Source organism: Chiloscyllium plagiosum, unplaced genomic scaffold, assembly GCF_037043375.1.
Source record: "Chiloscyllium plagiosum isolate Xiang-an unplaced genomic scaffold, Cpla_swu_hap1 HiC_scaffold_24, whole genome shotgun sequence".
Taxonomy (NCBI): Eukaryota; Metazoa; Chordata; class Chondrichthyes; order Orectolobiformes; family Hemiscylliidae; genus Chiloscyllium; species Chiloscyllium plagiosum.
This window is the reverse complement of record NW_028270162.1, coordinates 25062468-25083404: the sequence shown is the minus strand read 5'-3', so window position 1 is coordinate 25083404 and position 20937 is coordinate 25062468. Positions and strand designations below refer to the sequence as shown.

The following is a 20937-nucleotide window of genomic DNA, read 5'->3' as shown; positions in this document are numbered from 1 at the left end:
CTGATCTGTCAGCATCACATTTCTTTTCAGTCACGGTGAACTTTCTGAAGCTCAGAAAGACCATTTACAATGTTGATGGGTTTGCACTTTAAATCTCATATCTTGTTCATTACCAAGTCTGCTTACTTGCACCATTCCACAGTCTCCTGCCTCCACCATCACTTCAGCTCATCCAGTGCTGAAATCCTTGGCTGACATCATAGAATCATAGACTCAAATAGCATGGAAACAGAACCTTCAGTTCAACCAGACCCTGCCAACCATGTTCCCAAACTAAACTAGACCCACCTGCCTGTGTTTGGCCCAAACCTTTCCTATTCATGAATTTATTCAAATGTCTTTTAAATGTTGTAACTGTACCTGCACCAATCACTTTCGCTGGCAATTCATTCTACACACGAACCACTTTCCTTGTTAAAAAAGTTGACCCTCGTGTCCTTTTTAAATCTTTCTCCTCTCACCTTAAAAATATACCCCTAGTCTTGAACTCCCCCATCCTAGGGAAAAGACTCTTGCTATTCATTCACCGTCTCTATCTTCCCCATGATGTTATAAACCCCCGTAAGGTCACCCCCTCAACCTCCTATGCTTCAATGAAAAAAGTCTCAGCCTACCTTTATAATCCAGCAACATCCTGGTGAAACCTTTCTGAACGTGCTCCAATTTAACAACACCCTTCCTATGATAGAGTAAGCAGGACTGCCACAGTACTCCAGACTAGGCCTCACAATGCACAGTATAACCTCAACATGATGCCCCAACTCCTGTGCTCAAAAATCTAGGCAATGGAAGCATCCATGCTAAATGCCTTCTTAACCACCCAGTCTACCTCATGTAAATTTCAATGCATTATATACCTGAACCCCTATATCTGTCTGTTCCACAACGCTACCCAGGGCCTTACCATTAATTGTATAAATCCTGTCTTTATTTGATTTATCAAAATGTGATACCTCACATTTATCCAAATTAAGCTGCCACTCGGAACCCTATTGACCTAATTGATCAAGATCCCTTTGTAATCTTAGATAACCTTCTTGACTGTCCACTATAGCATGAATTTTGATGTCACTCGCAAATTTACGAACCATGCTATAATCTATATTCTAATCCAAATCATTTGTATAAATGACAAACAAAAGTGGACCCAGTAGTGATCCCTGCGGAACACCACTGGTCATAGGCCTCCAGGCCAAAGTATAACACTCCACCACCACCCTCTGTCTCCTACTGTTAAACCAATTTTGTATCCCATTGGCAAGCTCACCCTTAATCCCATGTCATTGAACTTTACTAATTAGTCCACTGTGCAAAATCTTGTGAAATGCTTTACTAAACAACATCTCCCGCTCTGGCCTCATCAATATCTTTGGTTTCTTCCTCAAAAAACTCAATCATGTTTATGAGACACGATTTCCCTTGCATGAAGCCATGCTGACTATCCCTAATCAGCCCTTACCTTTCCAAATGCATGTAAATCCTATCTTTCAAAATCCCCTCCAATAACTTACCAACCACCAAAGTCAGAGTCACAGGTCGATTGTTCCCAGGCTTCTCCTTACAGCCTTCAGCTCTCATTACTGATTTTCCATCTTGCACTGTCCATTAACTCCAACATGTCCACAAGTGTTCTACTGCAACTCTGACCTGCAATAGATCCTTGTCTTTCATTTCCCCCTCCTTACCGATTTACACCAGATTTCTCTCCTCAATGCAACAAATTAAATATCCTTCAACCAGCCAAACTGCATAATACCCCCCGGCTCAGTAACTCTTTATGAATTGCCTCAGGAGAGTTCACTTATGTGATCAGTTTCCCAGAACTTCCAATTACTGTTGTCGTTGGACAGCTAGTAAGGAGTTAACAGATGCTGGCAAGAATAAAGAAAAGCTTGTGTTTCTACATTTCTCAATCCATTTCTCAAATTCTCAATGTGTTTCCAATGCAATGGAAAAAGAGAAAGGAACAAAAAAGGTAAATATTGGAAATTTAGAACAAAATGAGAAACAGAAAGTGCTAGTGTAGTTAAAAAAAAAATCTGATTGGCTTAAAAATTCAAGCAACGCAGTTCACTGTTTTACTTCAGGTACAATAATTTGTGTGCGTTCCTGTTGTAGTCGATGGGTGACTTCAAATCCATATGAATGCAGCTTATTCTTAACTACCCTCTGATTTTCATAAAAACTGCTTTCTGGCATTGAACTACCTGTAGTTCAAGAGGAAGACCTGCAATTATCTTCTCAAGACAATTAGGGACGAGCAATAAATGCTAGTCTTGACAGTGATAATTAAGAAAACACGCAGTTTCTGTGAAGAGAAAAGACAAATTAATCCTTTAAGTACAACTCCAGCTGAAGGAATGTTACAGATCAAGCTTAAATCTGCTTTTTCATTGTAGATGCTGACTGATATGTTTGGTGTTTGAAGTGGGATAAATGTGGCTCTCACAGAGCCCATTTTGAGAGATAATCCATTTTTGATGCTGTTGAACAAGGGCTCAACTATAACAGGGAAGGCAGGAAAACACTTAGTTGCTCTTCAAATAGTGCCATAGGCTCTTTAATTCAAGTTAGAATTACATTTTATTGTCACATGTAGTCATGACCAGATACGCATACAGTGAAAAGTGTACAAAATCGCCATTCTCCAGCACCATCTAAAAACAAAATACAAAACCAGAATTTAAAAATAAACAAAAGAAGAAATAACACAAACAGTACCAAAAGATTTTTTTAAAAATCCAGAGCTTAAAGTCCTTATCTAAAAGAAAAGGAAAAAAGTCCAAATTTTAAAATTAAAGTCTGAGCCTTCCATTTTAAACTTCAATGACCAATTCTGGGTATGTTGAGGGCAATGTATACATGGTTTCCCACTGCCTTCTGTACACCTGCTTAAAGGGGACATGAGTCCTTTTCTCAAATAATGCTCTTAAGCAGCCATTGTCCCTCAAGGTTCCTGCTTTTCCACCATTAGCAGAAAGATTTGGTCTTTGTTTTCTGCCTGACCCTCACTTGGACCTGACTATACTTGTAACTTGTAATGGAGTTGCCTTGACACTGATGAAACAGTTTGCAGAATGGATGACTGCTTTTCAATGGGTGAGTATGACCGCATGTTTGCGATCACCTCTCACTTGAATTATTCCTGCACCACAGCAGGCTTAAGCCAATCAGGTGGAGATGGTCCTGGAGTTAAGGTGAACTTGTGGTGTTTGCCTGAGGGAGACAGCCAAGTTCTGGCTGTGCAGTGAGGGTGTTGGTGGTGTGAGTAAAAATCTTCTGCTCATTTCCTTCAGTGGGGGGCTGCTCTTGCTGACAGGGGCGATGTCTCCGTGGTGACAGGGCAACAGATCAGGACAGTCACCACCTCACTCCACCGCCTCTCCCAGTGAGGCCACCAGGAAACTCCCCACTTGTTGAAATGCCCACCACCAACGAAGAAGACCTTATTTGCTCACTTAAGGATCATTGTCGGTTGCTGATCCTCCAGGTCAGCAGAAAGATGATGGGCAGTCATCCTCATCCTTCCTTCTCCCACCCTTGCCACCTTACCACCTTGTAACATGGTTTCCAGGTTCACATGAAATCCCAGATGTTAACTCTGTTTCTCTCCCCACAGATCTGCACTAACTTAACAGTGTAGTCTCAATGTTTTCTATTTTCAGTTATTTTAAAAGAGGCTATTTAAGGCTCAATTGGCTGCCAATGTCTCTCCAGCCCAAAGTTTGGCATTCATCAAGTGTTTTTAAGTACCCACAAAAATACCCAGTTGATACATGTACAAAACACTTTTTTGTTGGTGTAACAGTCAAAAAACAGATCGCTGTGCCCCGTTTTCACTGACCAAACATAGTCAGCAGACATCCCTGATGGTGAATGCCTTTCTCCAAATCAGAAAGGCGGTCATTTTATTTTTTAATCTGTGCATGTGATGTCGGCATGGCCATTCTTTGCCCATCCTTAATCCCCCAGAGGGCGTTTAAGAATCGGCTTGATTGCTGCTTGGTTTGTGTGATGGAGGATGAATATATGTGTGAATATATGTAGTTGGTATTATAGAATTTTACAGTCCAGAGGAGGCTATACAATCCATTGCATCTGTCTGAGCTTTCGAAAGAGCTACCCAGATAGTCTTATTGCCAGACCCATTGCCATAGCCCTCGAAATAAATTCCTTTTGAATATATATCCAGCTGTCTTTTGGAACCTTGTGTAGAATTATATACCACTCTCCCAGTCACATCTGAACAACTCTTTGAGTAAAGATGTTTTTCCTCATCTCAGGTAGGAGATAGAAGGTAATGGTGGTGGGTTGCATTTCGGACTGGAGGCCTGTGACGAGTGGCATGCCTCAAGGGTCGGTGCGGGGTCCACTGCATGTTGTCATTTATATAAATGATTTGGATATTGAATATAGGAGGTATTTGAAACTAAAATAGATGGAGTAGTAGGCAGTGAAGAATGCTATCTCAGAGAAAAAAACAAACATTGATTAGATGGGCCGATGGGCTGAGGAGTAGCAGATGGAATTAAATTTACTTCTTACGCTCTCACCATAGTGAACTCTGGACTGGAGTTAAACATTGCCAATTGTAATCTCTGGGTGATGGATATGTCACCATCTGCACTGGACATGTATCTGTCTGTGGATTTTAAAAGCAAGTTAAGTGGTGGCACTATACCAGCTCTGCATTGTCAGCTTAGATTATGTGCCAATTCAAGTCCTTGATTGAGGGTGAACTCGTGACCTTCTGTCACCAAGGCAGGAGTATTATCAGCGAACTAAACTAACACTTAATCTTAACAGCAGAAGCAACAAGCCAGGCCTGGATTCATCAATTTGACCTTGTTCCTTATCCCAAACCAGCCAGCTATTCCCCTGAAGGAGCCTGATAATTTATTACTGAATTAAACGTAGCTTGATGTTGAAGAATCATAGTGCTTCATGTGGTTTTGCTTAGAATAGGAGCCACAAACAGTGCCTGCTATGTTCACAGCTGGCTCTTGTTCAGGTCTGTAGGTATATTTAAAAGTGCTGCACTGGAGAGTTTCGTTGCCATCACATTGTTCGGTGCTGCGTTTTGAGGATGGGGAGGGGAGGGAGGAATGCAGGGGTGGGGTGGTGGGGCTGGGTAAAAGTTTCTTGTCTTGTGTTTAATTTAGCTTTGGCAGGAGAGCACTGTCTGAGTCTTCAAAGAGATTTCGAGCGGATGTTGCACTGTGCAATCCAGCTGGAATATTGCCCGACTCTGGCCACTTCCTGCTCTGCTCCTGCATTCTGAGCAGTGATCCTATTCTTTGTGTGCATGGTGGGGGGGTGGGGGGTAGGATGGAGGGCAGGCGAGGATGTGGCGAGAGAGAAGTGGTTGCCGGCGGAGGGAGGTGTGGGGGGGAGTTGTTCAGAGAGGGGATTATATGTCAAACAAAAATTTCATTAACAGGGTCTTGTGGTCAAGGGCCAGTTATGTGGGGATTTGCAAAATGCAAAATGGAAACGTTTTCGAAAGTCATCAGGAAAAAAAATCTGCTTGACAGGAATTTGTTTTGACATTTTCAACGTTATAAGGCTCTGCTGGCTTGCAATGGAAATTCTGAACACCCCTCCCCCAAGACCCACTGCCATCTATTCCCCTCTTAGCCATATCCTGGAGGCTGCTGCATTCCTTGGCTTCTGAGGAAATTCGGCTTTTAGTCGGATGAATGGAATGATCCCATTGAAGCCTTGGACGTAACAATTGACTACAATGAACGACTGTGAAGTGTCCACAGTATGCAGCTGTGGTTGAGCACGGAGTTACTTTGACAGCCACTCAGAAAGAGTCCTGATTTTTTGCCAGACAGTACACAGAAACTAAGTCACTGCCAATCACACTGACATCCTGTAAAACCACCGCCACTTGCGAAGTTTACTCACAGCAATAGAACATGCTGCAGGATATTTGGGGGTGAAGACTGGGATGGAAATGACTAGCACAGCCATATGTCGGAGTGTGTAATGTTGGGGCCGTGTCGGAGTGTGTAGTGTTGGGGCCGTGTCGGTGTGTGTAGTGTTGGGGCCGTGTCGGTGTGTGTAGTGTTGGGGCCGTGTCGCAGTGTGTAGTGTTGGGGCCGTGTCGCAGTGTGTAGTGTTGGGGCCGTGTCGCAGTGTGTAGTGTTGGGGCCGTGTCGGAGTGTGTAGTGTTGGGGCCGTGTCGGTGTGTGTAGTGTTGGGGCCGTGTCGGTGTGTGTAGTGTTGGGGCCGTGTCGGAGTGTAGTGTTGGGGCCGTGTCGGTGTGTGTAGTGTTGGGGCCGTGTCGGTGTGTGTAGTGTTGGGGCCGTGTCGGTGTGTGTAGTGTTGGGGCCGTGTCGGAGTGTGTAGTGTTGGGGCCGTGTCGGTGTGTGTAGTGTTGGGGCCGTGTCGGTGTGTGTAGTGTTGGGGCCGTGTCGGTGTGTGTAGTGTTGGGGCCGTGTCGGTGTGTGTAGTGTTGGGGCCGTGTCGCAGTGTGTAGTGTTGGGGCCGTGTCGGAGTGTGTAGTGTTGGGGCCGTGTCGGAGTGTGTAGTGTTGGGGCCGTGTCGGTGTGTGTAGTGTTGGGGCCGTGTCGGTGTGTGTAGTGTTGGGGCCGTGTCGGTGTGTGTAGTGTTGGGGCCGTGTCGGTGTGTGTAGTGTTGGGGCCGTGTCGGTGTGTGTAGTGTTGGGGCCGTGTCGGTGTGTGTAGTGTTGGGGCCGTGTCGGAGTGTGTAGTGTTGGGGCCATGTCGGTGTGTGTAATGTTGGGGCCGTGTCAGAGTGTGTAGTGTTGGGGCCGTGTCGGAGTGTGTAGTGTTGGGGCCGTGTCGGAGTGTGTAGTGTTGGGGCCGTGTCGGTGTGTGTAGTGTTGGGGCCGTGTCGGTGTGTGTAGTGTTGGGGCCGTGTCGGTGTGTGTAGTGTTGGGGCCGTGTCGGTGTGTGTAGTGTTGGGGCCGTGTCGGAGTGTGTAGTGTTGGGGCCGTGTCGGTGTGTGTAGTGTTGGGGCCGTGTCGGTGTGTGTAGTGTTGGGGCCGTGTCGGAGTGTAGTGTTGGGGCCGTGTCGGTGTGTGTAGTGTTGGGGCCGTGTCGGTGTGTGTAGTGTTGGGGCCGTGTCGGTGTGTGTAGTGTTGGGGCCGTGTCGGAGTGTGTAGTGTTGGGGCCGTGTCGGTGTGTGTAGTGTTGGGGCCGTGTCGGTGTGTGTAGTGTTGGGGCCGTGTCGGAGTGTAGTGTTGGGGCCGTGTCGGTGTGTGTAGTGTTGGGGCCGTGTCGGTGTGTGTAGTGTTGGGGCCGTGTCGGTGTGTGTAGTGTTGGGGCCGTGTCGGAGTGTGTAGTGTTGGGGCCGTGTCGGAGTGTGTAGTGTTGGGGCCGTGTCGGTGTGTGTAGTGTTGGGGCCGTGTCGGTGTGTGTAGTGTTGGGGCCGTGTCGGAGTGTGTAGTGTTGGGGCCGTGTCGGTGTGTGTAGTTTTGGGGCCGTGTCGGTGTGTGTAGTGTTGGGGCCGTGTCGGTGTGTGTAGTGTTGGGGCCGTGTCGGTGTGTGTAGTGTTGGGGCCGTGTCGGTGTGTGTAGTGTTGGGGCCGTGTCGGAGTGTGTAGTGTTGGGGCCGTGTCGGAGTGTGTAGTGTTGGGGCCGTGTCGGAGTGTGTAGTGTTGGGGCCGTGTCGGAGTGTGTAGTGTTGGGGCCGTGTCGGTGTGTGTAGTGTTGGGGCCGTGTCGGAGTGTGTAGTGTTGGGGCCGTGTCGGAGTGTGTAGTGTTGGGGCCGTGTCGGTGTGTGTAGTGTTGGGGCCGTGTCGGAGTGTGTAGTGTTGGGGCCGTGTCGGAGTGTGTAGTGTTGGGGCCGTGTCGGTGTGTGTAGTGTTGGGGCCGTGTCGGTGTGTGTAGTGTTGGGGCCGTGTCGGTGTGTGTAGTGTTGGGGCCGTGTCGGAGTGTGTAGTGTTGGGGCCGTGTCGGTGTGTGTAGTGTTGGGGCCGTGTCGGTGTGTGTAGTGTTGGGGCCGTGTCGGTGTGTGTAGTGTTGGGGCCGTGTCGGAGTGTGTAGTGTTGGGGCCGTGTCGGTGTGTGTAGTGTTGGGGCCGTGTCGGTGTGTGTAGTGTTGGGGCCGTGTCGGTGTGTGTAGTGTTGGGGCCGTGTCGGAGTGTGTAGTGTTGGGGCCGTGTCGGAGTGTGTAGTGTTGGGGCCGTGTCGGAGTGTGTAGTGTTGGGGCCGTGTCGGTGTGTGTAGTGTTGGGGCCGTGTCGGAGTGTGTAGTGTTGGGGCCGTGTCGGTGTGTGTAGTGTTGGGGCCGTGTCGGTGTGTGTAGTGTTGGGGCCGTGTCGGTGTGTGTAGTGTTGGGGCCGTGTCGGTGTGTGTAGTGTTGGGGCCGTGTCGGAGTGTGTAGTGTTGGGGCCGTGTCGGAGTGTGTAGTGTTGGGGCCGTGTCGGTGTGTGTAGTGTTGGGGCCGTGTCGGTGTGTGTAGTGTTGGGGCCGTGTCGGTGTGTGTAGTGTTGGGGCCATGTCGGTGTGTGTAGTGTTGGGGCCGTGTCGGAGTGTGTAGTGTTGGGGCCGTGTCGGAGTGTAGTGTTGGGGCCGTGTCGGTGTGTGTAGTGTTGGGGCCGTGTCGGTGTGTGTAGTGTTGGGGCCGTGTCGGTGTGTGTAGTGTTGGGGCCGTGTCGGTGTGTGTAGTGTTGGGGCCGTGTCGGAGTGTGTAGTGTTGGGGCCGTGTCGGTGTGTGTAGTGTTGGGGCCGTGTCGGTGTGTGTAGTGTTGGGGCCGTGTCGGAGTGTGTAGTGTTGGGGCCGTGTCGGTGTGTGTAGTGTTGGGGCCGTGTCGGAGTATGTCAGAAGCACAAACCCAGCGTGGGAGAAGCAGAAATGTAGGCTGACTTCACAATATCGATTCAAGAGCAGTTTTCTGAGGAGGAGAACTCATATCTTAAGTTTAGAGCTTTGTTCTGCTGGGCAGTGGAGGTCGAGTAGGGAGGCGAATCTTGGCGCTGTGGAATGGTGTCAAAGGATGCTGGATAGTTAGCAAAAGAGCCTAAATTTCCTCAGAAATACAATATTCATTACATGATATGAGAGAAGCTCTACCCCCAGTACCACAATCAGTGATTCTGCTGACTCCAACATCATTCAGATATTTTTCTGCTCATCTACGTCATTGACCCAACACAGAATGCTGATCCTCTCCTCATCATTCTGTGATTAGTGAGGTTTAACTGTAACGTTTGAGGTTAGAAGTTAACTTCGACTTAACACAAACGATCGATTGACAGTGAAATGAATGCTGGAAATCTGAAATAAAAGCAGACAGTACCTCAGCAGGGTGGGCAGCATTTCTCCACAGACACTGCCCAATTTGTCAAAGTTCTCCAGCATTTTCTGTTTAAGTTGGTATAAAGTTTCAACTGATTGGGCAAATAAAAGGATAACGAGCAGGAGAAACCAATCAATTTTGGGAGAGTGAAAAGGTTAATAGTGGTTCTGTGCAAACATTTGAGTGATGGGCAGAACAAAAAGATAATTCTTTAAGTGTGGTCGAAATGTTGCACATGCTAAACATTTGCAGCTTGAAGTTTTTAACAATTCCTCTGTTTCTTGAACCGAAATTTCCCCTTCCTTTACAGCTGCAACATGACCTGCCCCATGGGACACTATGGAGCTAACTGTGCCCATCCCTGCCCCTGTATCGAAGCGGACTGTGACCCTGTCCATGGTACATGCATTCTGGGTAAGCTCATCGGGCCGTGTGGAGATTCAAGAAAAAACTGCATTTTTTTTGGCCAAAAACTTCACGGTGATCTCTCTCTCCGTGCGCAGAGAGGGATTACAGGCTCAGAGAAGTCTTTCAATTGCTAACAGATTCAAACATGTGATGAAATGTTTTAGAATGGCTCTGTTCAGGAGAGTTTCAGAACCCTTGGCTTCAATGGTAAACACTATTTCTGTAATGATTCAAGAACATCAGCATTTCACATATCTCTGTAGGAAAACGTGGTGTTGACAGAACAGTGTCCTAAACAAGAATTCAGCAAAACACAAGGGTAAATGCACACACTTTGCTCAGGTTATCACTTACTGCAGTAGGAAATGAAAACAACACTCCAATTTACAATACATTTCTTCAGACAGTCCGTGCACAGTCACCCAGTACCTGCTCCTCCTGTCGCAGTCTGTACACAGTTACTCCGTACCTGCTCCTGCTGTGTCAGTCTGTACACAATCACTCAGTACCTGCTCCTCCTGGGTCAGTCTGTACACCGTCACTCACTACCTGGTCATCCTGCATCATTCTGCACACCGTCACTCACTACCTGGTCCTCCTGTCTCAATCTATACACTGTCACTCAGTACCTGCTCGTCCTGTCACAGTCTGTACACAGTCACTCAGTATCTGCTCCTCCTGCATCAGTCTGTACACAGTCACTCAGTACCTGCTCCTCCTGTCTCAGTCTGTACACAGTCACTCAGTACCTGCTCCTCCTGAGTCAGTCTGTACACAGTTACTCTCAGTGGCTCTTATGACACAGCAAGCAAACCAGATGGCTTAAAAAGTTAAACAATTAATACTACATGAATATGGAGATTATTTTTATGGAGGCTCATCTTTCCCCAGCATGAGGCTGTTGGTACTGATCAGGAGCAGAGGTCTTGCCTGCCGTAGTTGAGGCCATGCCAGTGAATTGTCGCAGAGTTTGTTGCTTCCCTGACTGAAATCACTGGAATATTCCTGGTCTGTTTCAAGCTGCTAATCACTGGCAAGGCTCATATGCATGCACCATCTGATAGAAAGGAGATGTTTGGCAGCAGGAAACCTTGTGCTGTGCCAGCAAACTCTTGAGAAAGCTCTGAGGATCATATTTGGGTTGTATTGAACTGTGCGCGAGGTCTGGGAAGTGAGTGGCTATTGTGCACCAGTCACTGTGGGAACTGACTACAGCACCTTGGTCCAGAACAAAGCAGACAGCTAGGACAGGTAAGGATTCAGCACTATCCACATCCTCAAATATCCCAAGATGGAACTCTACTGCTAGTTGGAGCGTGGAAGTCAGCTGCATTATTGAAGGAGTTGTGAATGGAGCTAAAGACTGCAGAATTATTAGCAGACTGTGCCACATGTGATCTTGTGACAGAGTGGGGGGGTCATTGATATAGTTGAAAATGGTTGAGCTGAGGCTGTTGCCGTGAGGAACTCCAGCATTACTTGCAGTTAATTCAGAAACTTCAATGAATGCCACTTTTGTCTGAGATTATATGTATTTGGATATAGTGGGTTCTGTGCAATAGGCAGGAATCACATGAGGATCCTGACAATCTCTATAGTTATCTGACTTGATGACCAACTGAATAAATCACAGATAACAGAACCATGAGTCTGTTTTGATTCTGAGGGGATTACTGAATAAGTGCCATGTTTTCCTGATATGTTCTTTTTCAGCACTGAGTTTTCTTCAAAAGGCCATAGTATTTTTTTTGTTCCTCGGCACCCGTGTGGGGCCATAGTATTTTATTCTTTCATGAGACAGTTTTGTTGCTAATTGATCAGTATCAGCCTCCATCGAGATGAGATTGGCTGTTTAAAATTTCCTGCACAAAACATCTTCAGGGTAGGAAAGAAAGGAGGAGAGGTGGCAGTATATATTAAAGCGATAATTGCCATACTGCACCATATGCAACTCCTCGGATACTGAAGCAGTCTATGCCCAAGTGCAGCAAGACCTGGACAATATCCAGTTTGGTTGTCTAGTGGCAAGTAACATTTGCACCACACGAGTGTCAGGCTGTGCCCATCTCCAACAAAAGAGAATCTAACCAATTCCTCTTGACATTCAATGGTATCAACGTCACTGAATCCCCCATTATCAACATCCTGGAGGGTTACCATTGACCAGAAACTAAACATTTGTTTTTATTCACTCACAGAATGTAGGCATCACTGGTGATGCCGATATTTATTGTCCATCTTGGTTGATCCATGACAAAGTGGTGATGAGTTGACTTCTTGAAGCAGTTGAAATTCTAGCTTAGTGGCAATTACTATGATGTTGCATCTGGGAAATTAATACTTTCATTGTGTGCTGTGGTACTAGTTTTCATGGAGAGTTAATTATTGAGGATATTGATAAATTCTTCTAATTCTGTTTCTGTATGGGTCCAAATATGCCAGCCTTCATTTCAAAATTGGAAGGTATTGTTATTACATGATTACATCAACTAACAAGATGGGTTGGTGAAAATGGAAAAGGAGCCCCTCAAAACCAAGATGTAAGCCTCAGAAAATGATGGCGTAGCCCTCAAGAAAATCTTAAGAAGGTTCCTTGAAAAGAATTATTTTGACAAAAAGCTAGATCACAGAAAAGGATCTGGATGTATAATATGAATGACCAAGTTGTATGCTGCAGGAGATACTGCACATATGTTACATTAGCAATTAAATACATTTAATTAAAATACATTAAAATTCAATTAAATACATTAAATAATTTACCATAGTAGGAATTTAGATATTTAAATTACAGATGGTACTATATCTTAACCTAGCAGGTACAGATGTAATGTTTTAATTTATTTTGTACTCAGGAAGCTTCAATGGATTCTAACTCTAGCTTTAACAGTGATTCCTATGGGAATCAATGCTTCACTTAAATGGCATTCTCAGAAACCCAACTGCAATTTTAACTGAGGATGTCCTGTACACTTCTCACCAACCAGTTCAAGATCTGATACTTTCCTCTCTGTAATACTTCACTCATCACCCTCATAGTGATATTCTGATATACTTTGCTCGCCTGCCCCAATGGTGCAGTCTACAATGTGTGGGCTTTTGTCGCTTACTCTTTCTTCCTCTTTACCCACAGGCTCCAATGGGAGAGTAGGTGTCATCGCAGCTGGGGCTCTGGTTTTGTTCCTTCTGCTCCTGCTTCTGCTGTTTTTGTGTTGCTACTGTCTTTGTCACAAGAAGAATCGGGATAATGAGTGAGTATTCCACAGCACAATGTCTGATTCTCCAGTAATAGTTGACCAATTCCAATAAGCATTTTTCAAAAGGAGAGTGAGCGATGCAATGGATCAATAAATTTGATTTGCCACTTTCATACTGAAATTTGAGTTCAGCACAGACTAATGAGATGAAGGTCTTTTGCTTTTGCTACTTCCAGGTTCAATTGGAAATAATTTTAACTTCTAATGTTAACATCTAGTCTGTTGCAATGAACACCTGAGTCATTAATTCTGAAACATACAAAGGAACACATACTGATGACTAAGCAGTGTCATATTACATTGATTCCTATCCTATTAATGAATGTCAGTGTTCTAATTAGTTAACCAATGATTTCCTGCAGATGTAACTGGGCTAACTTACTCAGCACTATCCTGAGCAGGAGGTGAATCAGTGCAGTCCCTAATGGATGTAACTGATTTAACCCTATTCCATATAGTACCCTACATGTATGACCAATTTAACTCATTCAGAATTGGCCCCTGTAGTTGTGGTCAAGTTATCCTATTCCGCATTGATCTCTATTGAGGTGAGTGGATTAATAGATTTGCTGCCCCATGGATGTGAAAAGGTTAATTTAATCAAAAGTGTTCCCCCTGTGGGACTGAATAGATTAATACAGAGGAAACTGCCCAATGTATGTCTGGGTGGGTTAACAAACTTAGCACTGCTCCTTGTGGGTGTGGAGGTAGGTTCACTCACTCAACATTATATGCTCTATGTGAGAGTGAGCTAATTCTCTCATCTAATTTTTAATGTCCTGTTACACACTGGAAATATGTTTCAGTATGGAGTTGATGATCAATCTCATTTGTAAAAAATGTGAAAAGGCATTTAACAAGAAGAAACACCAAGAATGTATGTTCCCTTGTTGAAAGATGGAAAAAAAGCTCAGCTTGAAGTTCACTAAAACATAATCTAATGCCACAGCCACATGAAAAACGAATAGACTACAAGACAGCCCAAACCCCTACCTTATCAAACACATCAATAGTATGTAAGTAGAAACTCAGAGCTGGATAGAGCTATTAAGCTCTTTAAGCCTGCTACACCATTCAATATGAGGAAGGTTGATCCTCCATCCTCACGTCATGTTCCCTCTGTCTTCCATGCCTTGATGCCTTTAATATATCTAAAAAATAACAAATCTCTCTCTTGAATACACTCCCAGATAGTATTTGAGAATTCTATCAAACTATCTGTTGTTAATGAAGACAATATAGGGTAGACTTTGTGAAATCATAGCGGCTGGTATCCCGCCACCAAGTCACCCTTTATTTTCATGTGCACAATACACTGGTTGTGGTCAGCCAGCACGGAGTTAGTCCCCTGAACCGAAGAGATTCTAAATTCCTTGTTTATATATATTTTTTACTTTATCAGACTGTACAAAACACAATCAGTCAACAATGAACAATAAGCAGCAGTTTGCAAGGAACAGCAATGGACAGGGGCAGAAAGTCCAAATCCCACTGTACAACCAGTTCGCAGGGAAATGCGGACGAACCCCAAATCCCACCTTATCTTACCCCCTAGTTATCTTGGTCAGCCAGGGCTTTCCTGATTGGTCCAGGTTAACAACACCAATCAAGAACCTCGTGGTCAATGAGGTCCATCTCGTTCTAATCACTACACTTTAATATTGAGAATTAAAGTAAAATGTTCCACATCTCCTAGCACCGATTTCTTGTCTGTTATCTGTTCTACTACTGGATATGTGATATGACAAAGGAAGAAAACTGTTTGTGAATATTATTAGCAGGAGTACATTAACGTGAGTGGCATCCAGTGCATCACTTGTTGTGTATCTTTGGTCCATCAATGACAGAGACCTTCTATTAGGCCCCATTTCTCTAACATTGTGTGTTTTGCCTCATGCCAGTTCCAATCAAGCCATCGCTGTCAGAGGAAAGCAGGCACGGAGACGTTTGAGGGGCACCTTTAGCCAGATCAGTACCAAACTACCTAGAATTCCCATTAAGCACCAAAAGTTCCCAAAGGTTGTTGGTGAGTAGGCAATTCTTGCCCCAAAATTAAAAATATTCAATGTATACCAGTTGGTGCTTTTTGTTAGATATGAAGAAAAGCTTGTAAATTGTTGAATACCAATGAAAAACAAAAACAAATCTTTGGAGGGCACAGAAAATTTGTCAACATTTAAAGAAGAAAAGGGATGTGAAAGGGATGGACATTCCTTTGATGCCTGATTCAGGACCTATACTGTACACTTAATATATTTGATGATGATGCTCTTTGCACTGCAGTTATAAAGAACAGGCTTACCATTCCATTACACACAAGAGGAATTCTTCTCCACTTGTTATTTTAGTGAAGAAAAATTTCACAGGAAAATGAGCTTTTTTCTTAACAAAATTAATGTGTCTCTCTCTTCTTTCCAGAGGCTCTTATATCACTCTGAAAGAATGTTTTAGTCCTGAGGCCTTTCTTTTTTGGCTGATTCCATTGTCCCATATGTTCAGTCTGCCTCATGTTGTGTTGTCTATATCTCCACACCTGCATGGTTATTCCCTACACTACATCTCTACACTTTAATTACATTGATTGCAAGGGAATAATGCTATAGCATTCAGACCAGGAGCTGACCTGTTAATGGACAAGTCAGAGAATGATGCTACTTCCCAAACATTTTTCAGACATTACCCTGGTTTCAGTTCTAAACAGCCTGTTTCCTGTTACAAAACACAAGATTATTTCATTGGAAACTGTTGTATAAAATATTTAAACCTAACTCTCCAGGAATTGAATCAAAATAAAATAGTTTTATATTTTTCTGTAACTATTTGAAACTGTGTTATGCAAATCCAAATTAACCCTTGAAAAGATGTAGTAGTTATAGACATTGTTTCATTTTTAATTATTGCCCCACCATTTGTGCCTTCTGTATATTAGCTCAGAGTGTCCTCGCCAATCAGGACCTGCAGTTTTAAAATGTCTTCAATCTTGAAAGGCAACCCAAACCATTTCTCAATGGGTATTTATTTGTAACTTTAATGTTCAGTACAATTAAATACAAAGATCAAGATTATTATTTTGTAATATGTTCAAGAGGTTAAATAGCCCACCTTTACCTGTTCCTGCGTGAAAATAGTTAGAAGTTAGTCTGGACTTGTTTGCAGACTGATGATTCCTGAATGGGTCAGGTTGTGAGGAATGTTGGATCAACCAGGATCAGATTGATTGGTAGAGCAAATTTAAAGGGCCAAATGGCCTACTCCTGTTCGTATTTCTATACTGTTATGGTGCCAATGCCTGTTGCACTCCAACTGAGCTGCCTAAAAAGGGGCGTCGTATATGTAGCAGGCCATCCCTAAATTGGAAACGTAAATTAGCATGCACTGTGCTTGTTTTACCTTGAATATTGGGCACGACACACACCTATTTCTACTCTAGTGCATTCTGCCAGCCTTATCCTGCAGTCTGCTCATTGGGTGCTATAGCAGTTCTTCAAGCCTTGTAACTCGAGACTTTTCCTTCAGGGTTTTGTTCCCAACTTTTGCTCTCTGGTAGAATTTCCTTTGTTCTGAGATCAGCAACTGTGTGTGAAATTGTGCTCAGCGGTTGTGTGTTATAGGTGCTGCTTGAACATTTTTGGCATGAGTCCCACTGGGTTCCATCATATTGAGGACATTATCATTCATGCTACTGACTTAATTATTACAACATGATTGGAAGATTAGCTGTTATATTTAAAGGTGTTACATGAAAATAAATTATTTTATTGTTGCATTAGTATAAAAGCTTCACTCCACTATGATTTAGGCTAAAATTGTCAAATGGGTCTATTAAGCAGCAAGAGGAATAATGAGCAGAAACAATGGGGCGGGATTTAACTGGCCCAGTGATGGTCTTGCATTGGTCCTTATCTAGGTATCAGATCTATGGCAATGGAAGCCCCACTTCAAGAGGTGCTGCTGGCTAATCAAAGACTAGCAGAACCTCATGGCCATCAGTGATACCAGGAGCATTGGCTGAACAATGCATTCACCAGAGACTGGGGAATGCAGAATGGCTCCAGGCCACGGGCCAGTGAGGGTAGGCTGAAGATCCCAGGCTGAAGGGTGGTATTCACTTTCAGAGGACATCCCCTCCCAGGTCCTGAATTCTTTCATCTGCCCCTGAACCACCTCAAAAACAAAAGCAAATCTAACAAGATTTGCTGAGCAGTCCTGGGGTGACAAAGGAAAGCCCTGTGGCTCCCAGTTAACCACTGAGCCACCTCTGAATTGCAATGGACTTGGGAGATATTGGGTGTCAACTTTCTCATTGATACCAAGCCGCCACTGGCAGCTACAAATTTCACATCAACCTCTTGCATCCTCTGGCTTATTTGGGGTGATGCTTAACTGTGGCAGGGTACTGGCACTGAGTCCAGCCACTATAGTTGCCAATGTGATAGACTGGATTAAATTCTGCTCGATAGCACACTGAATTTGCAGACACTACACATTCCCTGAATATAAACTTTTCTGTGATCATTTGAGTCTCTGATCTTTTTAATTGAAATGCTCCCATCTTTGAACTTGAAGAAATATTTGTTAGAAGTCATTGGTACAAAACAGATGGCGATGTACATCTCTTAATGGCAAAAAAGACTGTCAATATTTCAAAAAGACTAACAAGATGTTTATATTTATACCCATCCAAATTAGAGAATAATGCCTGGTTGTCTATCAAAATAAGACATGTTATGATTTACAACATTAATATCAACATATAATTTTTTTTAAAAAGCTGATATTTGTTATATCAGTTGTTCCATTGCTTTGTTTTCATATACTTGAGACAAGATCAGAAAATAAACAATTGTCCAGAATGTGGCTGTCATTTTGAACGCCTCTTAAAGGAACAGCTTTTCAAGTAACATTAGGCAATGCAGCCTGAAGGCTCATGAAGAATGGACAAAATTACTCTATTTTTGTCACAGACCCAACAACAATGACTTGGAGTTATAGAATGACTTTAACACAGAAAAATGTTCCGAGGCGTGTCACGGGAATTAGTTCAGAAATAAATGTTATTAAGACAAATTGTTTGATATTAGGAAGAGTCATCAAAAAAAATGTTTAAAGTATTGCATAAGAGTCTATAGCACTAAAATTGGTCCACTGTTTTATGCTGGCATTACACTCTGCTGAAACCTTCTCCCTCTCCTCTTTATTTAACACTCGCAGCTGATAAAGATGTCATTCTGAGGATGATATTAAATAAAAGAAGTGTGCCATAAAGGCAAAGTAAAACAAACCAATCTAGTCTTTGTTGCATGATGAATCCCCTCCCTCCTCCTCACATGGTATGAGCTGACTGGAAGCTTGGTCACCAGGAACGAGTTTAGCTGCCACTGTCCTTCTTTTAGTTTGTGATTTCGAGGACCCGCTTTGTCCAGTGTGCCAGAAGAAAACCATTAGGTAGTCTAACAAAAAGAGCCTCTTTTCTTAAACAAGGTGTAGTTTATTCATGACATCAACTAGATACAAGTCAGATTGGTAAGATGGACATTTTTGTAAAGACTATAAGTTCCTTTGAAACTTATATCTGTTCTCCAAATGTCCCCTCCCTAATCTTTATGACATCATCAAATTAGTTGGAACTTAATGTACTCCTCAGCAGAACCAAAGACCTCATTCAACAGTCTTCACCAACATAACCCAGGAATTAGTCTTCACCAACTTAGTAAAGAACATTGCAGCCTATTATGATCTGGGTCTCCAAAAATGACCATATTCCCATGTCTAGTCCACCATTGTTAGTTTTGAAACTGCTGCTAGTCTGTACTAACAGAAAGCTAATGCTTGGCTTCATCTAAGCAGCCTGGCAGCTTGCCTGTAATATTATTTTCTTTCCTGCACCAGTTGCTGTGTATTAAGGAGGTAGATGTGGAGGCCATGATTAGCACAAATCAGCCATAATCACCCACAGCTGCTATTACAGCTAATGACATAACCACATCAAAGCAGCACACCAGCAAAATTGCAAAGATTAGAAATTCTTCACATCTTCCTGTGGCATCACCAAGGTATTACATCTGTGTTAGTAAACAGTTTAGTTAGCATCCTGTGACTTCCCAATTTGAAATGCCGTTCAGCACGAGAAGGGCACAAAGTACATGAGGCTATGTCAGGGCAAAAGATTGGGGCAGGCAATGGTGGATTTCATCACCCTCCTGCCTTCGTCCTGTTAGAAGAAGTATCTTCAAGAGCTTGTCATGTGGAGCAGAAGCAATTGTTAAATCCTGTGCTCATGCCATGTCAACACCGTTTTACACTTAGTCAAGAATCATTATTCACTGCAGGAGGGAAGCATGGGTATTGTCAGATACAGATATAGCATAATCAGAATAGGAGGTGGTAGTCCCATTTGATAGTCACAGAACAGTGGATTTTCATAATATAAAGCTGTCCCACTGAATGACCTATTGACATGCTGCCTGGTCGATTTCACAAAACCAGCTGGTGGAGGATAGTACAGCAGCCAACCTTTACTCAGGCTTCCATTTATGTAGAATTAAGCATTTCAAGGATATAGTTCCTAAATAAATCAAATTGTAAATTCAGCAGTATCTTTGCTTTGATATTTTGTAGTGAACCTTTTCCAAAATGCTATCACACACCTCTGGATTAGGCGGAACTTGAAACCAGACTTCCTGACTCAGAGGGAGAGTCACTGCAGCACAAGAATCCTCAGCAGTATTTTCTTATGTGTGTTAGGGAAACCCAAATTATTGTCCTTTGACTGAATATAGTCAAATACAATTAATATGACACCGACACCTGACAATATTTTATGAGGCCTTACAATGGTCATTAGGCCAGAAAAGCATGAAAGTGAGGGTTGGTGAGCTCAGTTGGCCAGATTGCTGGTTTGCATTACAGAGTGATGCCAATAATGTGGGGTCAAGGGACTCTCTTGAGGTGCAGTGGTAGTGTCTTTGTGCCTGGGCCAGGAGGCCCAGGTTCAAGTCCCACCTGCTCCAGAGACATTCAGAACAGGTTAATTAGAAAAATAGGTTAATTTAAAAGAAATAAGTAGCATGGGTTCAATTCCTCCACAAGCTGAGGTTACCTTGATGGACTGTCCTCAACCTCTCCCAGCATTTAATGCACAGTGATCCTCCGGTTAAATCAGTACGAGCCTTCTCTCTCTGTCTCTAATGAGAAAGGAGCTCTATGGATCCTGTAGGACTATGGTGACTCATACATCTTACTTTACCTTGATAAGAGTGCATAAAATATTAACCAGTACAGATAAATAGCATAAATCTGGACTTTAAGGCAGAAAAGTAAGACCAAGCAATATATGTTTAAAAAGACAAAAGGAAAACTGGTACACAAAGTATGAGATATTTTAAATATTACTCAGTCCAGGATTGTTGGGGTTAAAATATTAAGTATATTTTAATGGGGTGTGGTGTAGTTCTGAATGCTATGACACAAGTCAATATGGTGCAATTGTCATTTGACATTTCTCTCAACTGTCACATTGCAGACACGTCATTGATTGGTGACAGGTGACTGTAATGTGCAGATGTTTCTTTAGGCTGGACTCAGTCATCCTTTTGCTCAATCTTTGATTCTTCTTCTAGTGGCTCATCATGACATGGAAAACACCTTAAACTGCAGCTTCATCGAACCACCATCTATGATGGATCAGCCATCTCCATCTTGGTCTTCCCATGGCTCTTTTTCCTCTTTTGATACAGCAGATGATGGTCCTGTGTACTGTGTCCCTCATGAAGGTGAGTAGAGATGTCAGTGGTTGCATGTAGTCACAAAGCTCCAGTTTATCATCACATCTCAGCTTCTGCAGTAACCATAGAATGGTTACAGCATCGAAAGGGGCCATTGTACCATCATGTCTGTGCTGATCCTCTGATGAGACTGTTCATCTAAAGCTATCCCCTGGCTTTACCCCATAGCCTGGCAATATAATGATCAAATTCCTTTCAAAAACCTCAATTCATGCTG

At 43.7% G+C, this 20937-nt stretch overlaps 1 protein-coding gene across 1 annotated transcript in view; it reads left to right on the top strand.

Moving 5' to 3' along the window:
• Window positions 1-20937, top strand: part of scarf2 (scavenger receptor class F, member 2) — a 73269-nt gene that overhangs the window by 43888 nt on the left and 8444 nt on the right. Inside the window, exons 7-10 of the mRNA XM_043715623.2 lie at window positions 9582-9685; window positions 12813-12930; window positions 14838-14962; window positions 20556-20708. Coding sequence (XP_043571558.2) covers window positions 9582-9685; window positions 12813-12930; window positions 14838-14962; window positions 20556-20708 — 500 coding nt within the window. The remainder of the gene's footprint in view (window positions 1-9581; window positions 9686-12812; window positions 12931-14837; window positions 14963-20555; window positions 20709-20937) is intronic.